Below are 17,640 nucleotides of genomic sequence, written 5' to 3' on the forward strand. Positions count from 1 at the left end.
CAAATTCCTAACCTACAAAAACTATCAGATAATAAATGTTTATTAATTTTAAGCCACTAAATTCTGAGATAATTTCTCATACGTCAGTAGAGACTTAATAGATTAAGAAAGAAATTCCATGAGTCATTCAATCTGAAAACATCTGAAAAAAGCTTCTAGGTCAGATGGTAGAAGGTATATTTGCAAAACAAAAAGTAAATGACATGAGAGGCAGTCCTAAAGGAGACTCATCCAGGTCTCACGTTGAATAAGCACATGCTTTTGAACAGCATTTTTAATAGAAGACTTACAATCTGAAGAAGTAACTGACCATTCCTGAATAAACAAGTTTTCATTCATGGAAATAATATTCAAATATATTTGTCTAAATCATGGAAAGAGCCCAAATGTCCATCAACTGATAAATGGATAAAGAAGATTTTATATATACAATGAACTACTACTTGGCAACAAGACACAGTGAAATCCTGCCATTTGCAACAATGTGGATGGAACTGGAGGGTTTTTTTTTGCTAAGTGAAATATATGTCAAAGAAAGACAGACATCATATTTTTTCGCTCATAAGTGGAACTTGAGAAACTTAACAGAAGACTATGGGGGAGAGTTTCAAACAGAGAGGGAGGCAAACCCATAAGAGACTCTTAAATTCAGAGAACAAACTGAGGGTTAATGACAGGTGCAGGGAGAAGGAAAAATGGGTAATGGGCATTGAGGAGGACAACTGTTAGGATGAGCACTGGGTGTTGTATGTAAGTGATGAATCACAGGACTCTATATCCCTGAAACCAAGAGCAAACTGTGTACACTGTATGTTAGCTAACTTGACAATAAATTATATTAAAATATAATATAAGAGAACTGGAGCATGCAGGACTATTTCACAAACTTCTGTCAATTCAATTGGTTTGATAGACCATTCCAAGTATTACCCCCAATTAATTCTTATTTCTCCTTAAATTTTAAGATTGTAAGAAGACTATCCGAGGTTAGTTATTTTCTAAAATGATAGGACATTATGACTTGTGACCCATCGTTAAATAATACCAAAATTAGGGGCACCTGGGTGGCTCATCGTTTAAGTGTCCAACTTGGGCTCAGGTCATGATCTCCCGGTTTGTAAGTTTGAGCCCTGCGTCGGGCTCTGTGCTGACAGCTCAGAGCCTGGAGCCTGTTTCAGATTCTGTGTCTCACTCTCTTTCTGCCCCTCCCCTGCTCATAGTCTATCTCTCTCTCCATTTCTCAAAAAATTAAAAAAATTTATTTAATAAATAATGTTTAATAATAAACATTAAGATAAAAATTTAATAATAATAAAAATTTAATAATAATAAATTAGTCATATAACAGCATGACACTGGAAAAGGGATATTGGAATCTATACGGGTAGTTTTTTCCACTTCCATGTATAAAGATTTATCCAATATAACATAACACTGAGACATATAATTAACAGATTTAATATCTTAATTAAAAACAAAAGCAAATCTAGGGGAGCATGGGTGGCTCAGTGGGTTAAGCATCTGACTTTGGCTCAGGTCATGATCTTGTGGTTTGTGAGTTCAAGTCCCACATCAGGCTCTGTGCTGACAATTCAGAGCCTGGAACCTGCTTCAGATTCTGTGTCTCCCTCTCTCTGCCCCTTCCCTGCTCATGCTCTCTCTCTTTCTCTCACTCAAAGAATAAATAAACATTAAAAAAAGTTAAAAAATAAATAAAAGCAAATCTAAAACTTAAGAAGGGGAACAAAATTTTAACCTTGTATATCTTCACTTTCAAAGTCCTCTTTAATATTTACAGTTGTGGGGTCGCCAAACTGTGGTTTTCAACCAAAAAGCAAGAAAAAATTATCTTAAACATAAAGCAAAAAATCATTTGTTATACAAATTGGGGGGTGGGTCCTTGATTTTTTAAATAAAGTAAGTTTCTCTGGACGTATTTCTGAATGATTCTTGTTTCTTTTAATCTACTTTTAGGAAATTTATTTGTGGAAAATGTCATGAAACAAGACATTGAATTACATGTGGTAGTTCATTACATTTCTCCACTCCAACAAATGTGAGTTATCCCCATTAATAGAGGGAAGGACAGACTTAGGTGAACTTTACGGTGTATATATATATATATACAGTATCTATACACACACATATACATATATATATATATATATATACACACACACATATATATATATATAAAAGACATAAACTTTTATTAAAATATGTAATTTTAACATACATTATGGGTTTCTGTCCAGATAAAGAAGAGAAAGCAAGTAAGAGTGCCAGGAAAGAACTATAGAAGGTTGCCTCTTTCACAGTTTTTTATTTATTTGTTTATTTTATTTAATTTTTTTAAAAAGTTTATTTATTTTGTGACAGAGAGACAGCGTGAGGAGGGGAGGAGCGGTGAGAGAGGGAGACACAGAATCTGAAGTAGGCTCCAGGCTCTGAGCTGTCAGCACACAGCCCATGTGGGACTCGAACTGACAGACCACGAGATCATGACCTGAGCTGAAGTCCTACGCTCAACCGACTGAGCCACTCAAGCACCCTCACGGATTTTTTTCTTTTTTCTTTAAATAAAAATCCAATTTGCAAAAGTTCACGGCAATACTTCTATAGACACCAATTTATACTGGGTAACCACAAGACATAGCACATGAAATACGCTAATGTTCCTGCCTTTAGGAAATATGTTCCCCAGCAAGATTCATGAGCTCAAACACTGGCACTCACTATTTTACACACCACCGTAAGAAGCATACCCTTAAGACAATGGCCTTGGGGCGCCTGGGTGGCTCAATTGGTTAAGCGTCCAACTTAGGCTTAGGTCATGATATCCCAGTTTGTGAGTTCGAGTCCCGCACCGGGCTCTGTGCTGACATCTCGGAACCTGGAGCCTGCTTCGGATTCTGTGTCTCCCCCTCTCTCTCTGCCCTTCCTATGCTTGTTCTGTGTCTCTCTGTCTCTCTCTTAAAAATAAATAAATAAACGTTAAAAAAAAAAAGACAATGGCCTTTTCCTTAAGGAAATACAATATGGGTACAAAGTGTATAAAAACAAGAGAATCGGGAAAGATATGATGATAAGCTGTTAAATTAAGGAAAATGATTCATTAAAAAAATAGGGGCGCCTGGGTAGCTCAGTCGGTTAAGCATCTGACTTCAGCTCAGGTCATGATCTCACAGTCTACAAGTTCGAATCCCATGTCGGGCTCTGTGCTGACAGCTCAGAGATTGGAGACTGCTTCAGATTGTGTCTCCCTCTCTCTCTGCCCCTCATCTGCTCACACTCTCTCTCTTTCTCAAAAATGAACACACAAAAAAATTTTTTTAAATAAACCAAAGTGTCGACAGTATGTATATTACGTGTCTGTGTGTGTGTGTTGGGTATGTATGTAAACTCTGTAGTCTTCAATCCTAAAAAAATAAAGATTTGGGTAAATTAAAAATTTGACAGTAAATAGAGAAAGGTCTATAGGTTGTCCTGAGATATGATGTGGTTGGGAATGAAGAAAAGAGGCAGGGCTACAAACCTGCCATTCGGGGTATAGGTTATAATTAAAAAGAAATGGTTCCAAGTTGTACTATCTTACAAAGGATTCACTTCTCTGAAATAATTAGATAGAAGGAATTTCATTCTCTGAAAGATTCTATGCAGGACCATTTATTGCTTCTTGATATAATTTCTGACACAGTACATACAAACTCAAGGAAAAAGATGGTGAGCCTCAATAACATGTTTTGTTATTCTAGGATTTTAAGTATACATGTTAAAGGCCTATTGAAATTTGTTACATAAAAATTTTATATCTACTGAATAAAAACTGTAAGGGTAAGGAAAAAAATAAAAAAAAGACAAAAGAAAGCTTAAGAAGAAGATATCAAAATTGCTTAAGTATATTCAAATCATATAAAAAAGAATGGAAAGGGTAAAGCAGTATCACATTTTTGAAAACAGTTGATAACTGAAGATTTAAAATGGACTATGGTAGTTATGGAGAAAGCAAAAAATAAAATGTTAAAAATTAAAAATTAAGACAAACTGCCAAACAAAACAATGTTACCACTAACTAAGGCAATCTTACCACTACTATCAGTGACATTACTGGGAAGCCACTTGTAATTTAAGATGTTAGTTGTTGCTTCTAATAATGGATATCTTGGAATTTCTTAGAAAAACTCTATGCGCTGGTTCTGGGATCCCTTCTGTCCTTAGAATCAAGCTTCTTCCATTTGTTTTGTGTTTTAGGATGCTGCTTAAATTGGTCTGAAAAAGGACTCTTCCGCACCTTCCCCAACCCAAAATCTCTGAATACCACTATTTCACAATACTATAAAAACTGAGAACTATTTGGATGAAATAAAACATGTAATTCTTTGATAGATCAAACAGAAGAAACCATAAGTGGGTACTATTAATTACTTCTTTACTATTTATCTGAGCATCTAAATAGACTCTCCTTAGTATTAAAAAAGCACAACAGGAAGGATGTAAAAGACTATACACTACTGGAGGACAGGACTACATATACCATTTCACAGCACCCTCACTGCAGTCCCATGATGACTGGGGTGTTAATTTTATAATACATTTGTTCTCCCTGAATGGATCATCGCACAGAAATAATAACAAGTATATATAGCATACCTGCTCTTTGATGGAGTCTTACTCTATGTACAATTTCAACAATAAAAACGTTTTGCTCCCACTGTGGCATATTTCAAAATGTGTCAGCATGTGCATCTGTTCAAGCATTAGTGCCTATGAAAGGGATGCTTTTCATCTTTTCAAATTTTCTAATAAGAACATTGTATTGATTTTTTAAAAAAACATCAAGAAACCTACCGAGGTTCCCACAAAAAAAATATATAAGTATCTTTTTACTTTTAAAAAGATGGATTACAAAAAGCAGCAATATGAAAAAAAAAAGACAAAAAATCTCTAAGAAAATTTGCAAATGCTATTTTACCTTCACTGTTACTAAAATTTTCTGAAAGTTAACAAGTTAATATTTCATTCAGATCACCTGAAGCAGAGACTTCATAGGTGTAAAGCTTTGCAATCTTCATATATTTCATTCATTTTTAGAGTGCTTCGCATTGAAAATATAAACATTCTTGATCCCACATCCAAAATCCAATATCTGATTCTATGAATAAGTCATTTATAAAATAAGTTTCAAAAAGGAAAAAAGATATTTTCAGAGATGAAATTTACCACTAGAATTTGGGAAATTCATACCTCATCAGTGTTATAGATAATCTGGAGTCCTGAGGAAATCATTTCCACAAGGTAAAGGAGATAGAGTGACACTGTATTTATCTGAAAAACAATATTAAAAGGTTAAAGGAAATAACAGAAAGACTATGTTATGAAGGAGCTAAAATTACAAGTAATTTGCTCTAATAGTGGCAAACAAAAACTATTTCTTTTTTTAGTTCCTAATAAAATCCCAGCTTTGAATATAAAACTCTAAAATCCTCAAATTCCCTGTGATGGTTAATATCTGATTAGGAAAATGGCCACAAATAGAACTGTTAGCAACTGTTTCTGTAACATTTGTTTTAGAAGATTTATTTTCAAATTCTGAGTCTAATGTACCCTACTTTGAAGTAGTTTTGCCCCACAGGCAGCTATGTAATGTCAATTCATCTCAAATGTATATAAATGAAAAAGTTATTTGGCATGTAAGACATTAGGACTTTGCCAGTACACCATAAATAATAGGCAGCAAATCTTGAAAACAGTCTTATTCTCAGAGAATGCACAATTGATGTAAGCAACTGCAGGGACATACTGATTTTAATCAATGGTATAGCATAGAATTTAAAATATATTTATGAACAAATGAGTTTTATAAACAAATGACTTACTTTTTTCTTTTAGTCTGTCTATTAAAGATAGACATTATATGATAGAAAAGAAAATAAAGACAATAATGTCCACTTTAACAAAAAAAGATTCTCACAAAAATCCTGAAGGGGATGTGTAAATTGTCCTAAGTAAACAAGTAGTGAAAGATAAACACTACAACAAAGACAAACCTTGAAAATATGCTAAAGAAGCCAGTCACAAAAGACCATATATTGTATGATTCCATGTATATGAAATTTACAGAATAGGAGTATTTATAGAAATAGAAAGACTGGTGATTGCCTAGGGCGGGGGGCTTTGGGGGAGATGGGGAGTGACTGCTAATGAGCACAGATTTCTTTATGGGATAATGAGAATATTCTGAAATTGACTATGATAGTGGTTGTACAACTCTGTATTATAAAAACCAATGAATTGTACACTTTAAATAGGTGAGTTGTATGTTATATGAATTGTTTCTTATAAAGCTGTTATATAATAAACAAATACATACATAGGAAACAGTAAAAAATTAGCTAGGAAAATGATTATTTAAAAACAAAGAGAAAGCACAATGTAATTTTGTCCTTATGTGATTCTAACCCAGAAGATTATGACCCTCCCACAGCTTTGGTGTCTTGTACCTTCCTCAACTTTCCTCCAATCCTTACCAAGGAACTGACAGAAAGCTGGGGCAGAAAATTATTTGTGTCTGAGACGCCTTGGACAAAGCATGCCTGTGCTATCAGGTGTGTTGGGTATCTTTGCCCAATCATCTTTGCCTTAGACATCTTTGTCACAAGCATTTTACTGCAAACATTTTCAGTGTGTATATTTTCTCCACTAAACTAAATGGCCATGAGGCAATTTGGCCGTAAAAGATAAAAAAATAACTGGTTGACAGTTTGATTTGACAGTTTGGTTTTATTTCTCCATTGATGTGAAACTCCCACTTTTATATTATATGTCTTATATTTTCATAATCATCTTTTTGTATTCCATACTTTTTATATTATATAAATCTTAGACCTCATAATGGTCTATGTAATGACACAGAGTTTTGAACCCACATTTCCCAGAGAACCATCAAATGCCTAGGAATAAACATGTGACAAGATGCCAAGAACAAACAACAGGGTAGATGTCTTTCACAACGCAATGCAAAGACCAATTACAAATATGCACCCTAGTATTTGGAAACTGATATCCCTCTCAGTGAAGGAAGAAATTTTAGTGAATAATGAAAAAAATCAATGCCAAATGAGGAGAAAATCAACAAGTAAGAAAGATGTATTAACTCTGAACCAAAGATTTTGAAAACAAATGCTCAGGTATATCCAAAAAATAAAACCAGTTATTTGCACAATGTTCCCATGAATCTATCCATATTTTAAATGCATTTAGCGTTTGGTATTTCACAAAAAAGACTTTTTAATTTTGTCATTCGTTTTTCATGTTATATTATGTCCTTTTTAATGTCCCTCTTTTATTTTTGTGATTTTATCTTTCAAAGTAAAATTGCCTTACAGCCAATTAGTTATGCGGTGAAAATACATGCAGCGAAAATTCTTGCAGCAAAGATGCTCACTGAAACTACCCACAACCACCACCAGGTCCTGGCAGAGTAGGTGGCTCTCTCAGGAAGCAGAACTATCCTAGATGTCTCCTGACTTCTCAGCATTCAAAGTCCAGTGGGTGTAAGGGTCTTGTCAAGGTCCAAGTAAGCCAGACAGGACAAGATTCTGGGTTTAGGTTTTTTAGACTGACATAAACTTTTGACTGGCCCTTCTCAGAACATGGTGGAAAAGAGCTTCAAACCACTGCCAGGTTTACCCAAATATTTTCTTACATGTAAACACTGATACTGGCCTATTAGAAATGACTTCAAAGGAATTTCATCACTATGGATAACCATTTACAAACTACACTTCCAAGAGCTCTTTGCTCTCATTTCTAGGATGCTTCTGTGAGAAAATATCATCAAGTGGCAAACTGTACAAAAACAGCCAAATAACAGGTTGACCAGCATTTATTTAAAATCTGCTATGAGCCAGGCACTAAGCTTAAATTCTGGGATACAAAAATAAATGAACCATTATCTTCTGGAAATCCTATTTCAAACAGTAAACATATTTGTCAAAGCAAAAGGTACATAAAACCTAATTATGCTATAATTATAAGGAGAAGGTTGAGCAACATATAATACTAATAATTCCCCAAGGAATTGGTTAGAAATAAGTGTAAGAGTTTCTGCCACATAGAAATGGGGACACTGTGCTTTCTATGTCTACAGAAGTCATACTAAAGTAAGACATTTCAGATCTCTAGAGAGAGAGGGACTATAAAAAGGACATACTCTTATTTTAGTAAGGAATATATGAATAATAAGTATTCTGTCCTAAAGACAGCAGAATCAAATGATGAGCAGGAAGAAAACTCATTAAAGATAAATAGCATATATAATACTTATAACCTAAAAACAAGGCAACAGGATGTCCAGCTAAAAGGAGTACACAGATATGAGAAAAAAAAAAGTGAAAACAAAATAAAATCCTACAGTGCATGGTTAGCCTAGGTATAAAATTTAATATAATATATAAGACAAGATTTATAGACTCCAGCAATGCCTTTTGGAATTACATTTTAGGGGTATATTTATAGCTTTGTTGAAGGTTGATATATCAAAAATGAGCTGTCATGTAACAAAAATTTCTGATTTGCTGTTATATCACTGTCAACTGTCTTTTATTCCCTAGTTCCTACGTGTTGAAGTACTTCTAAATTTTATAAGTGCAAGCTTTTGTCATGGAAAGAACTGTGAGAGCCCTTCTTTTAGACAGTAATAATATTATAAACCATCCACTTGCCCTTTTTTGCTTGCAGACCAAGACCTCAGTCTGACTTAATGCTCAATCACAATAACTAACTCAGCCCTGGCAGTTTTCATTTCACTTCTCCATTTTATGGTTGGTTTTCTACTTTTATTTTAAACAATTTATGAAATCTACTTTATGAAATTTATAAATACCCTAAAATCTTCTACAACCTGAGTGCACACAGAGAAGAAGAAAACCTGTAGTCTTCTCCTTTTACCTGAAGATGGCCATATTCCTCATGGGAGAGGATCTCATCTCCCGTATGCACATTGAAAACAGAGTGAAGACAGGTTGCTGGGCGTGGGTCCTGCTTAAACTGCTGGACCTAGAATCAAACACAAAATTCAAATAGTACTCATAACTCACATTTTCATCCAACTTTGGAAGTTATAAATTATTTTTCATGAAACTTTTTAATGACGAAAGCTATACCTTAAAAGCAGAGGACAGAGCAAAGCAGAAATGTTATTTTTTTCTAAAGAAAGCAAACAGAAAAAAACTCAGAACTACTAATTTTAATAGTTAACATGATTGTTGAATATTTAATTATTTCACAAATAGCAAATAAAGCGTAGTAGGGACCTTGTTAACGTGGTAGCAATGGCTTTTGCAACCGTTTTGCATCATTTTATTTTAGAGTCAAATAATGGTTTAGTCTGTGGGACAGGATTTCAGTGATTACAATCCACTGTATTGCTATTTGAAAATGCTTCTATGATACTCAACGAAAAAGTGCTTCAAATCTCATTCTAATTCAGTTGGTGTTCAAAACTTCAAATGCTATTTCCTTCTCTAAGGATCACAAATTGTAACCTATGCTCCTTTCTTTTCATTTCCTTTGCCACATATACTCTCCTTACAAGGCACCAATTCTAAGAGAACATAGATCACACCTGTACTTATCAACTGCATATAAAATCTAACCATTTTAGAATACTAAGTAAATGCTAAATGACCTAACAACCTCCAAGGGAAAAAAAAAAAATCTATCTACTTTTTTAGGGCTTGTTCAATTCAATTTGGCAAACATTTTCTGATACCAATCATATGCCAAGTACTATGCCAGCCCCTGAAATTATGAGATGAATAAAAACAGAGAATGGATAGAATAACACAAAGCTATATGTGAAGCTTTTCCTCCTTGAAAAGATATGTGATGATAATATCTGCATGGTTATGACTTTGTCTTGTTTCACTTGGCTAAGAAAGCACATGGAGCTATATTCTCTTCCTCACCTTCAAATTTCTTCTCATATTTAAAACTCTATCTCCAAAAAACACCTTCTTTTATAAAGTCCCTTCTGAACTGTACCTCAAATTCCTTTCCCTGGACTCCTACATCAGGGTGCTTATTCTTCAAAATTTCTTCTTTTTATACACTCTTACTATCTTTAAGCTTCTACAAGTTACACTATCCGATATGGAGCTACTAGCTATAGGCAACTAATTAAATTACAATTAAACAAAGTTTAGAAATTCAGTCCCTCATTTACACTGACTACATATCAAATAGCCGTACGTGCTTAGTGGCTTCTTCAAAGTTCAACACAGTAATACAGAGCATGTCTACCATCACAGAAAGTTCACTGGACACTACAGTGCTAAAGGGCTAATATATTTTTGCACACCCTCAAGAGCCCTGCAAATACCCCATAAACAAATGCATAGCCTTCCTTATGACTGAAGTCAAGAAAATGAAAGCAAGGCCCTACCATTAGATAGTTAGGAATGAGAGGATGAGGATGAAGGTAGAGATGTATATCTTCTATCTATAAAATGACCAAGACATCCAGTATTAACAGAAGAAGATGAGAAGGCTATCCATTCTCAGTATCTGAAACTGCTGGCAACAGTCTTAGGCTACACAAATAGAAATCAATGTGGTCACCCCTTTTACACTACCATGATTGTTATCTCAAAGTGATGAACATTACTCTGGGCTCTCAGACAAAAATATGCTTAAATTAAAATAAAATACATTTTGCCTATTGATAAGATCTAAAAGAATAAGGTTTTTATCAGTTTAAGAAAGTTATTACGACAGGGCACCGGGGTGGGTAAGTCATTTAAGTGTCCAACCCTTGATTTCAGTTCAGGTCATGGTCTTAACAGTTCATGAGATTGAGCCCTGTGAAGGGCTCTGCGCTGACAGCTTGGAGACTGTTTGGGATTCTCTCTCTCTCCGTCTGTCTCTACCCATCCCGTGCTTGTATGAGCTCTCTCTCTCTCTCAAAATAAGTAAATAAACATTAAAAAAAAAAAGTTATTGCTACAGTTGATAACATAGTGTTTGTCATTTGTCTTCAAGATACACAAGTACCCAGTATGAGAATTTATATTCAATCACTGTGCCAGGGGAAAAAAAGAAGACCCAAACTATAGAAGCTTTGAAAATTAATGAGGCATTATTATATGTGAATTGTAGAGAACAACTATTCTTGAAATCAGTAAAAAAACAAAACAAAAACAAAAACAAACAAACAAACAAACAAAAAAAAAAACAAGGGACATTAATCAGTATTTTATATGTTGGGCACCTGGAAAGGAAAATAAAAATAAAGAATAATTAAGGCAAAATTTTCTAAACCAAAAAAATCTAAAATAATGTTTTCTCAACTTGTATTTTTAGATTTTTCCTGGAAACTTAAATAACTGTGAATAAACAGCTTATCATTTATGAAAAGGTGAGTAATTTGTCATCCATTCTTAATTTATAGACCTAACATAGAATTTAGGTGGGAATATCATCTCATAAGGGAATCCCGGAAGAATATTTTATAAAATTCTAATGACTTTTAATAAACTAAAAACTACTCAGTAACATTTTAGACAAATTTTTTTATATAGATAGCTAGGGACAGAAACATTCATATCCCATTATAAAGGAAATCTTTGCCTTCCAAACTACTCAAAGCAAATTGAATTTATTTTGAAAAATTCTGAATACTTCTCCCAGGGGTGGGGGTGGGGGTGGGGATGGTATTAGAAAATAGAGTAAATGAGAGAATATGAACATTTAAAGGTAAAAAACAATTCCTAATATGACTAAGTAGGCATTAAGATAAGTGGAAAGATAATAATAGAAATCAGATTGCTCTACATTCTGCAAATCAAGGACAACTCTATTCATTCAAATGCATAATGAATTAAAATCTTTTCAGTAGTATTTTTAGAAAATGTGTCAGGAAGCATGTCATGATTTTACTTCAGAAGACAAAGAAAATAAACCTTAAAGTCAAATAAAAAATTATTGCTATAAATACACTTCACGTAAGTTTTACAAAAAAGGCAAAAAATATATATTTCACATTTTAAAATATGCAAACATATTTTAAATATTCTACTACATATTTCTACAGCTGCAGAATCATGAAGAAAATGGTGGGCATCAATGAGGTGAAGGTTTGGTAGCAGGCAGTGAGCCAGGCATGTGTGGTTAAATCTCTGAGTCAGTCCTTCACAGTCACATGTGAATTATGAAAATATCCTTCATTCCTACTCTAGAAGGTTATGGGGATCAGAAAAGATTACAACAATAAAAATGCTTTAAAATATGTAAAACCCTGTATTTTGTGGTATGCATACATACCTAATCCTAATATGATCTACACCTTCTTACAACTCACATTTACTTTGTCTAACATCATAACTACATAAAGGAAAGAAATGTTGGGGCGCCTGGGTGGCGCAGTCGGTTAAGCGTCCGACTTCAGCCAGGTCACGATCTCGCGGTCCGTGAGTTCGAGCCCCGCGTCAGGCTCTGGGCTGATGGCTCAGAGCCTGGAGCCTGTTTCCGATTCTGTGTCTCCCTCTCTCTCTGCCCCTCCCCCGTTCATGCTCTGTCTCTCTCTGTCTCAAAAATAAATAAACGTTGGAAAAAAAAAAAAAAGAAATGTTAATTCTTTATAATTTAAGAAATTCAAGGCAGTTTAAGCTGTATTCAAAAGAACACATAATTGTGAAGATTGGTTAGTAAGGTTGAGTAATATTCAGAAAGGGATATTAACAATTGGTTAAGCCACAAAGACCCTTTTTTATCATCATTTCCTTCCTTTTGATAAACATTACTTATTTAAGTCTGTCAGCTTGCTTAATAAACATATGAAATTCACTGGTCTCACAATGTTTCCTTGAGAAAAAAGTTAATTCACAGACATTAGGCATTCATGAGATGATAAATGTAAAATAAACAGTAAACTTCCCACACTTAGGAAAAAAAAAATTAATCACAATTACTTCAATATATATGACATACTAGTTTAAGTCAAGTATGACAATATGATTTATTTCAAGCACTGAAAAACCTTTATAATAATGATTTGCAAAGTCAAATCTCAGTAGACAATTACAGGTTTGTTACATATCTCTATTATGAGCTGGTGAATAAATTTACTTTTTCTGCCAACTAACATTTTCTTGTTGCCACATTCTGATAGAGTATAATTTTTTTTCAGTTTTGACTTCAGATACAGATCGTAAAAAATATACAATCACAAAAACTTAATGTAATATTTACATAAAAACATAAAATATTAAGTGATAAAAACATAAAACATTCATAATTACTAATGTACATCTTTGCTACTGAATCATCAAACCTGGGGATGATCTTGGAGACTCATATACTCACTGATGTATATGGACCCAGGGACACAGATATGTAGGTAAGTAGGAGAATTATCATCTTATATTTGCATAGAATCTTAGACTTTTTATTATGTATATTATTTTAATAATTATTATAATTACTGATTTTTATGTATATTATTTTACTTTCCACAATATCCCTGTAAAATCTGCTATTTTCTCAGCCAAAAATTCCTGTCCTCTTTACATGTAAATGATGAAGTATTTTTAAAGTTCAATTAAGCCAGGGCAAGCACATGTGCAAAAGGATTTGGATAAGAATTTTCTTAAGTAATATATTGGTTACAATTATGGATATTGTAACGTTCCTGAGAAACTGAGTCTTTATCAAGCAAACACCAGATCCAACATACAAACAAATTAAAGCCTAAATAACAATTCTCAGTCACCTCTTGCTTACGGTGTTTCTTTAATTTCAGTATTTCAAACCCTGGGCTGGGAAGGCAGGGCTGTTTTAAGCTATCTAGACTGCTCTAGGATGTGACTTTACCTTTTGAAAGTACATTCTTCTTTAGAAGATGCTATTGCTATACTGGTTAAATTAATCCTTCAGAACGATGTGAGAATTCTAGTCCACACTACAGTGTTTTACCTTATCGGCCTGACGCATATAGCAGTAGAGAATTCCTCTCATACATTTTATAGCCGAGTGCTCCAGCTCATGGGTCCTTCCCTTGTCATCATCAATGCGCCTGGGTAAGAGAGATAACTCATGAAACAAATTGGAAATGCATTTGAAAAGGAAGCAGAGCTTCCAGTAATTAAGTATTTAACTATCTGACTAATCCTATGTTCTGGCCACATCTACTAATTCTGTAACAGTGAAACTCCATTTTCCCAGCAGATGTAGAAATGCTGCAAAAAAAAAAAAAAAAAAAAAAAAAAAAAAAAAAAAAAAAAGTCCTATGATGAAACTTGTGTTGATTTCTCCTTCTTTTAAGGAAGTTAGCCAATTGCTTCAAAATAGCATACAATATTTCTACACTGACTCGGCTAAAACTTTAAAGGATATTCTAAATTGGAAAAACCAACCAAAAGATTTTTTTTTAATATGCTGTTACAGAGTAGAGGCGATTTTTAACACCAATCCCTTTAGGTTATGCAATGGTTGGATTCAAGGCAACACAGATTAATGTAGGCACATGCGTTCTTTGGTCTATGATGTGTTTAATAATGTCAAGGTGGGCACTTTAGTCAAAGATTCCTTTAAAAAAACACACATCCAGTATGACACATGATGTATTTGGGCAGTTTTATACTCTTGGGTCTTAGTTTAAAATCAATCGACCATTGTTTATATCTCTTGCTTTTAAAAAGAAAAAAATCAGTTAAAATGTAAGTATTTAGCAAGGTGAAGATATTCTTCTAACTTTAGGTTCCTTTTTTACCATGGATCAAAAGGTAGATGACACTTAACCATGACTGAAAAATGAAAGTAACTTATTCATTGTTTCACTGAATCTTAACTAAAATATCTGGCACTCATCCTCCCTTGATAAAAAGTATCACCCATCTCCTTAAAAAGTAGACTACAATTTCTTCCTATTCTAACTGCGAATCTCATATACCACTATGAGAAACAATAATGATCATTTTAACATAGCACTGTCAATGTCAGACAAAAGTAAGTTGCTATTAGAATATCATTCCTTCCTCAAATGCAGGTCCATGATCTATTTTTCTGTCTAATGTCCAACACGAGTGTTTTAATAGAGGCAAATTATAGCACAGGTAACAGTGGACCATACAAGAGAAAGAGCATACTTCGGGTAGAATAAACTCAATGAAATCTGTGTCCAATTCCAACCTCATCTAAAAATAAAAAAATAAAATTCAAGTTTTTCTAAAATTGTCTTTTTTAAGTTTATTTATTTATTTTGAGAGAGAGAGTGAGAGAGACCCAGGCAAAGAAAGAATCCCAAGGAGATTCCACCCTGACAGCCCCATTCAATGCGAGGCTCGAACTCACAAACTCTGAGATCACAACCTGAGCCAAAGTCAAGAGTCAGACACTAAACTGACAGAACCACCAGGCACCCCATTAAATTGTCTTTAAAATAATTTTCTGCCCCTAATTTTAATAAGCATTTAACCAAAACTAAAATATTCCAGAATAAATCAGCCACTATGAAGAGTTCTTCTCTTTTAATGAAGTTCCCCTATTTCTCCTTTCTTCACCAAATAAAGTAGAAACCAGAAGAATATTTCACTTCTGACTGAGAAAGTAAAACAAACAAACAAACAAAAAAACAGGTGCATTTGAGTAAAAACATTTAGGCTGCCAGGATATATTTATTACCTTTTCACAGATTTAAGGTGAATATGATGACCAGAAATAATTCCTTTATTTTCTACCAGGATCTAGCAATATTCCACTCTCCTTAATAAGCTCTGTGGAGGTAAACTCAAGTTTTAATATGATCTGATGTATACTTTTAATTCTAAAAAATGAATAAATGGAAGAATAATAATCCGTGAATTTACTTATCACACACTTCAAAAACATGTCCTAAAAACAAGGACATTTGCCTTCATAACCATAATATTATCACCACACCCAAGGAATTTAATATTGTTACTAAATTATCTAATATATATGCTATATCAAATTTACCCAAATATACCCAAGATATACCTTTTAGGATTTATTTCTAATGTGGGATACAATAAAAGATTGCATTTGAGTGCCATGTTTATTTTGTTGACTAATTTAACATTTTATTGCCTTTTTCTTTTTTTAAATGAAGTATGATTAACATACAGTGTTATATTAGTTTCAGGTGTATAATATAATGAGTCAACAATATAGTACTCAATATTCCTGAAGATAAGTGTATTCTTTTTTTTTTTTTTTTAATTTTTTTTTTTCTTTCCTTCAACGTTTGTTTATTTTTGGGACAGAGAGAGACAGAGCGTGAACGGGGGAGGGGCAGAGAGAGAGGGAGACACAGAATCGGAAACAGGCTCCAGGCTCTGAGCCATCAGCCCAGAGCCTGACGAGGGGCTCAAACTCACGGACCGCGAGATCGTGACCTGGCTGAAGTCGGACGCTTAACCGACTGCGCCACCCAGGCGCCCCAAGATAAGTGTATTCTTGATCTCCTTTATCTATTTCGCCTATCCCCCCCATCCACCTACCTACTCTCTGGCAACTACCAGTTTGTTACCTGCATTTAAGAGTATGGTTTTGGGGCGCCTGGGTGGCGCAGTCGATTAAGCGTCCGACTTCAGCCAGGTCACGATCTCGCGGTCTGTGAGTTCGAGCCCCACGTCAGGCTCTGGGCTGATGGCTGGGAGCCTGGAGCCTGTTTCCGATTCTGTGTCTCCCTCTCTCTCTGCCCCTCCCCCGTTCATGCACTGTCTCTCTCTGTCCCAAAAATAAATAAAAAACGTTGAAAAAAATTAAAAAAAAAAAGTATGGGAAGGATGGTTTTTTGTTTGCCTATTTTTTGTTTGTTCATTTATTTATTTGGTTTCTTAAATTCCACATATGAATAAATAAACCCACACTTATATGGTTGATTAATATACAACAAAGGAAGTAATAATGTGTAATTGGGAAAAGGCAGTCTCTTCAATAAAGGGTGCCAGGAAAACTAAAGAGATACATGCAAAATAATAAAACTGGACCAGTTCCTTACACTGCACACAAAAATAAACTCCAAATGAATTACTGTGAGACACAAAACCATAAACCTTTTTAATTAATTAATTAATTTTTAAAAATATGAAATTTATTGTCAAATTGGTTTCCATACAACACACAGTACTCATTCCAACTGGTGCCCCCCTCAATACCCATCACCAACACTCCCATCCCTCCCAACCGCCATCAACCCTGTTTGTTCTCAGTTTTTAAGAGTCTCTTATATTTTGGCTCCCTCCCTCTATAACTGCTTTTTTTCCCCCCTACCCCATGGTCTTCTGTTAAGTTTCTCAGGATCCACATAAGAGTGAAAACATATGGTATCTGTATTTCCCTGTATAACTTACTTCACTTAGCATAACACTCTCCAGTTCATCCACGTTGCTACAAAAGGCCAGATTTCATTCTTTCTCATTGCCACGTAGTATTCCATTATGTATATAAACCACAATTTCTTTATGCATTCATCAATTGATGGACATTTAGCCTCTTTGCATTAATTAGGCTATTGTTGAAAGTGCTGCTATAAACATTGGGGTACAAGTGCCCCTATGCATCAGCACTCCTGTATCCCTTGGGTAAATTCCTAGCTGTGCTATTGCTGGGTCACAGGGT

The 17,640-nt window shown here is 34.3% G+C and overlaps 1 protein-coding gene across 6 annotated transcripts in view; it reads right to left on the reverse strand.

Annotated features, from left to right (window-relative positions):
• The window catches only part of PHKB (phosphorylase kinase regulatory subunit beta), a 274,597-nt gene that overhangs the window by 192,032 nt on the left and 64,925 nt on the right, over nt 1-17,640 (reverse strand). For all 6 annotated transcript variants that reach the window (XM_030298118.1, XM_030298119.1, XM_030298121.2 and 3 more), the window contains 3 exons: nt 13,972-14,071; nt 8,950-9,057; nt 5,245-5,325 (listed from right to left, as the gene is read on the reverse strand). In XM_030298118.1, coding sequence (XP_030153978.1) covers nt 5,245-5,325; nt 8,950-9,057; nt 13,972-14,071 — 289 coding nt within the window. The remainder of the gene's footprint in view (nt 1-5,244; nt 5,326-8,949; nt 9,058-13,971; nt 14,072-17,640) is intronic.

This window comes from Lynx canadensis, chromosome E2 (assembly GCF_007474595.2).
Source record: "Lynx canadensis isolate LIC74 chromosome E2, mLynCan4.pri.v2, whole genome shotgun sequence".
Lineage (NCBI taxonomy): Eukaryota > Metazoa > Chordata > Mammalia > Carnivora > Felidae > Lynx > Lynx canadensis.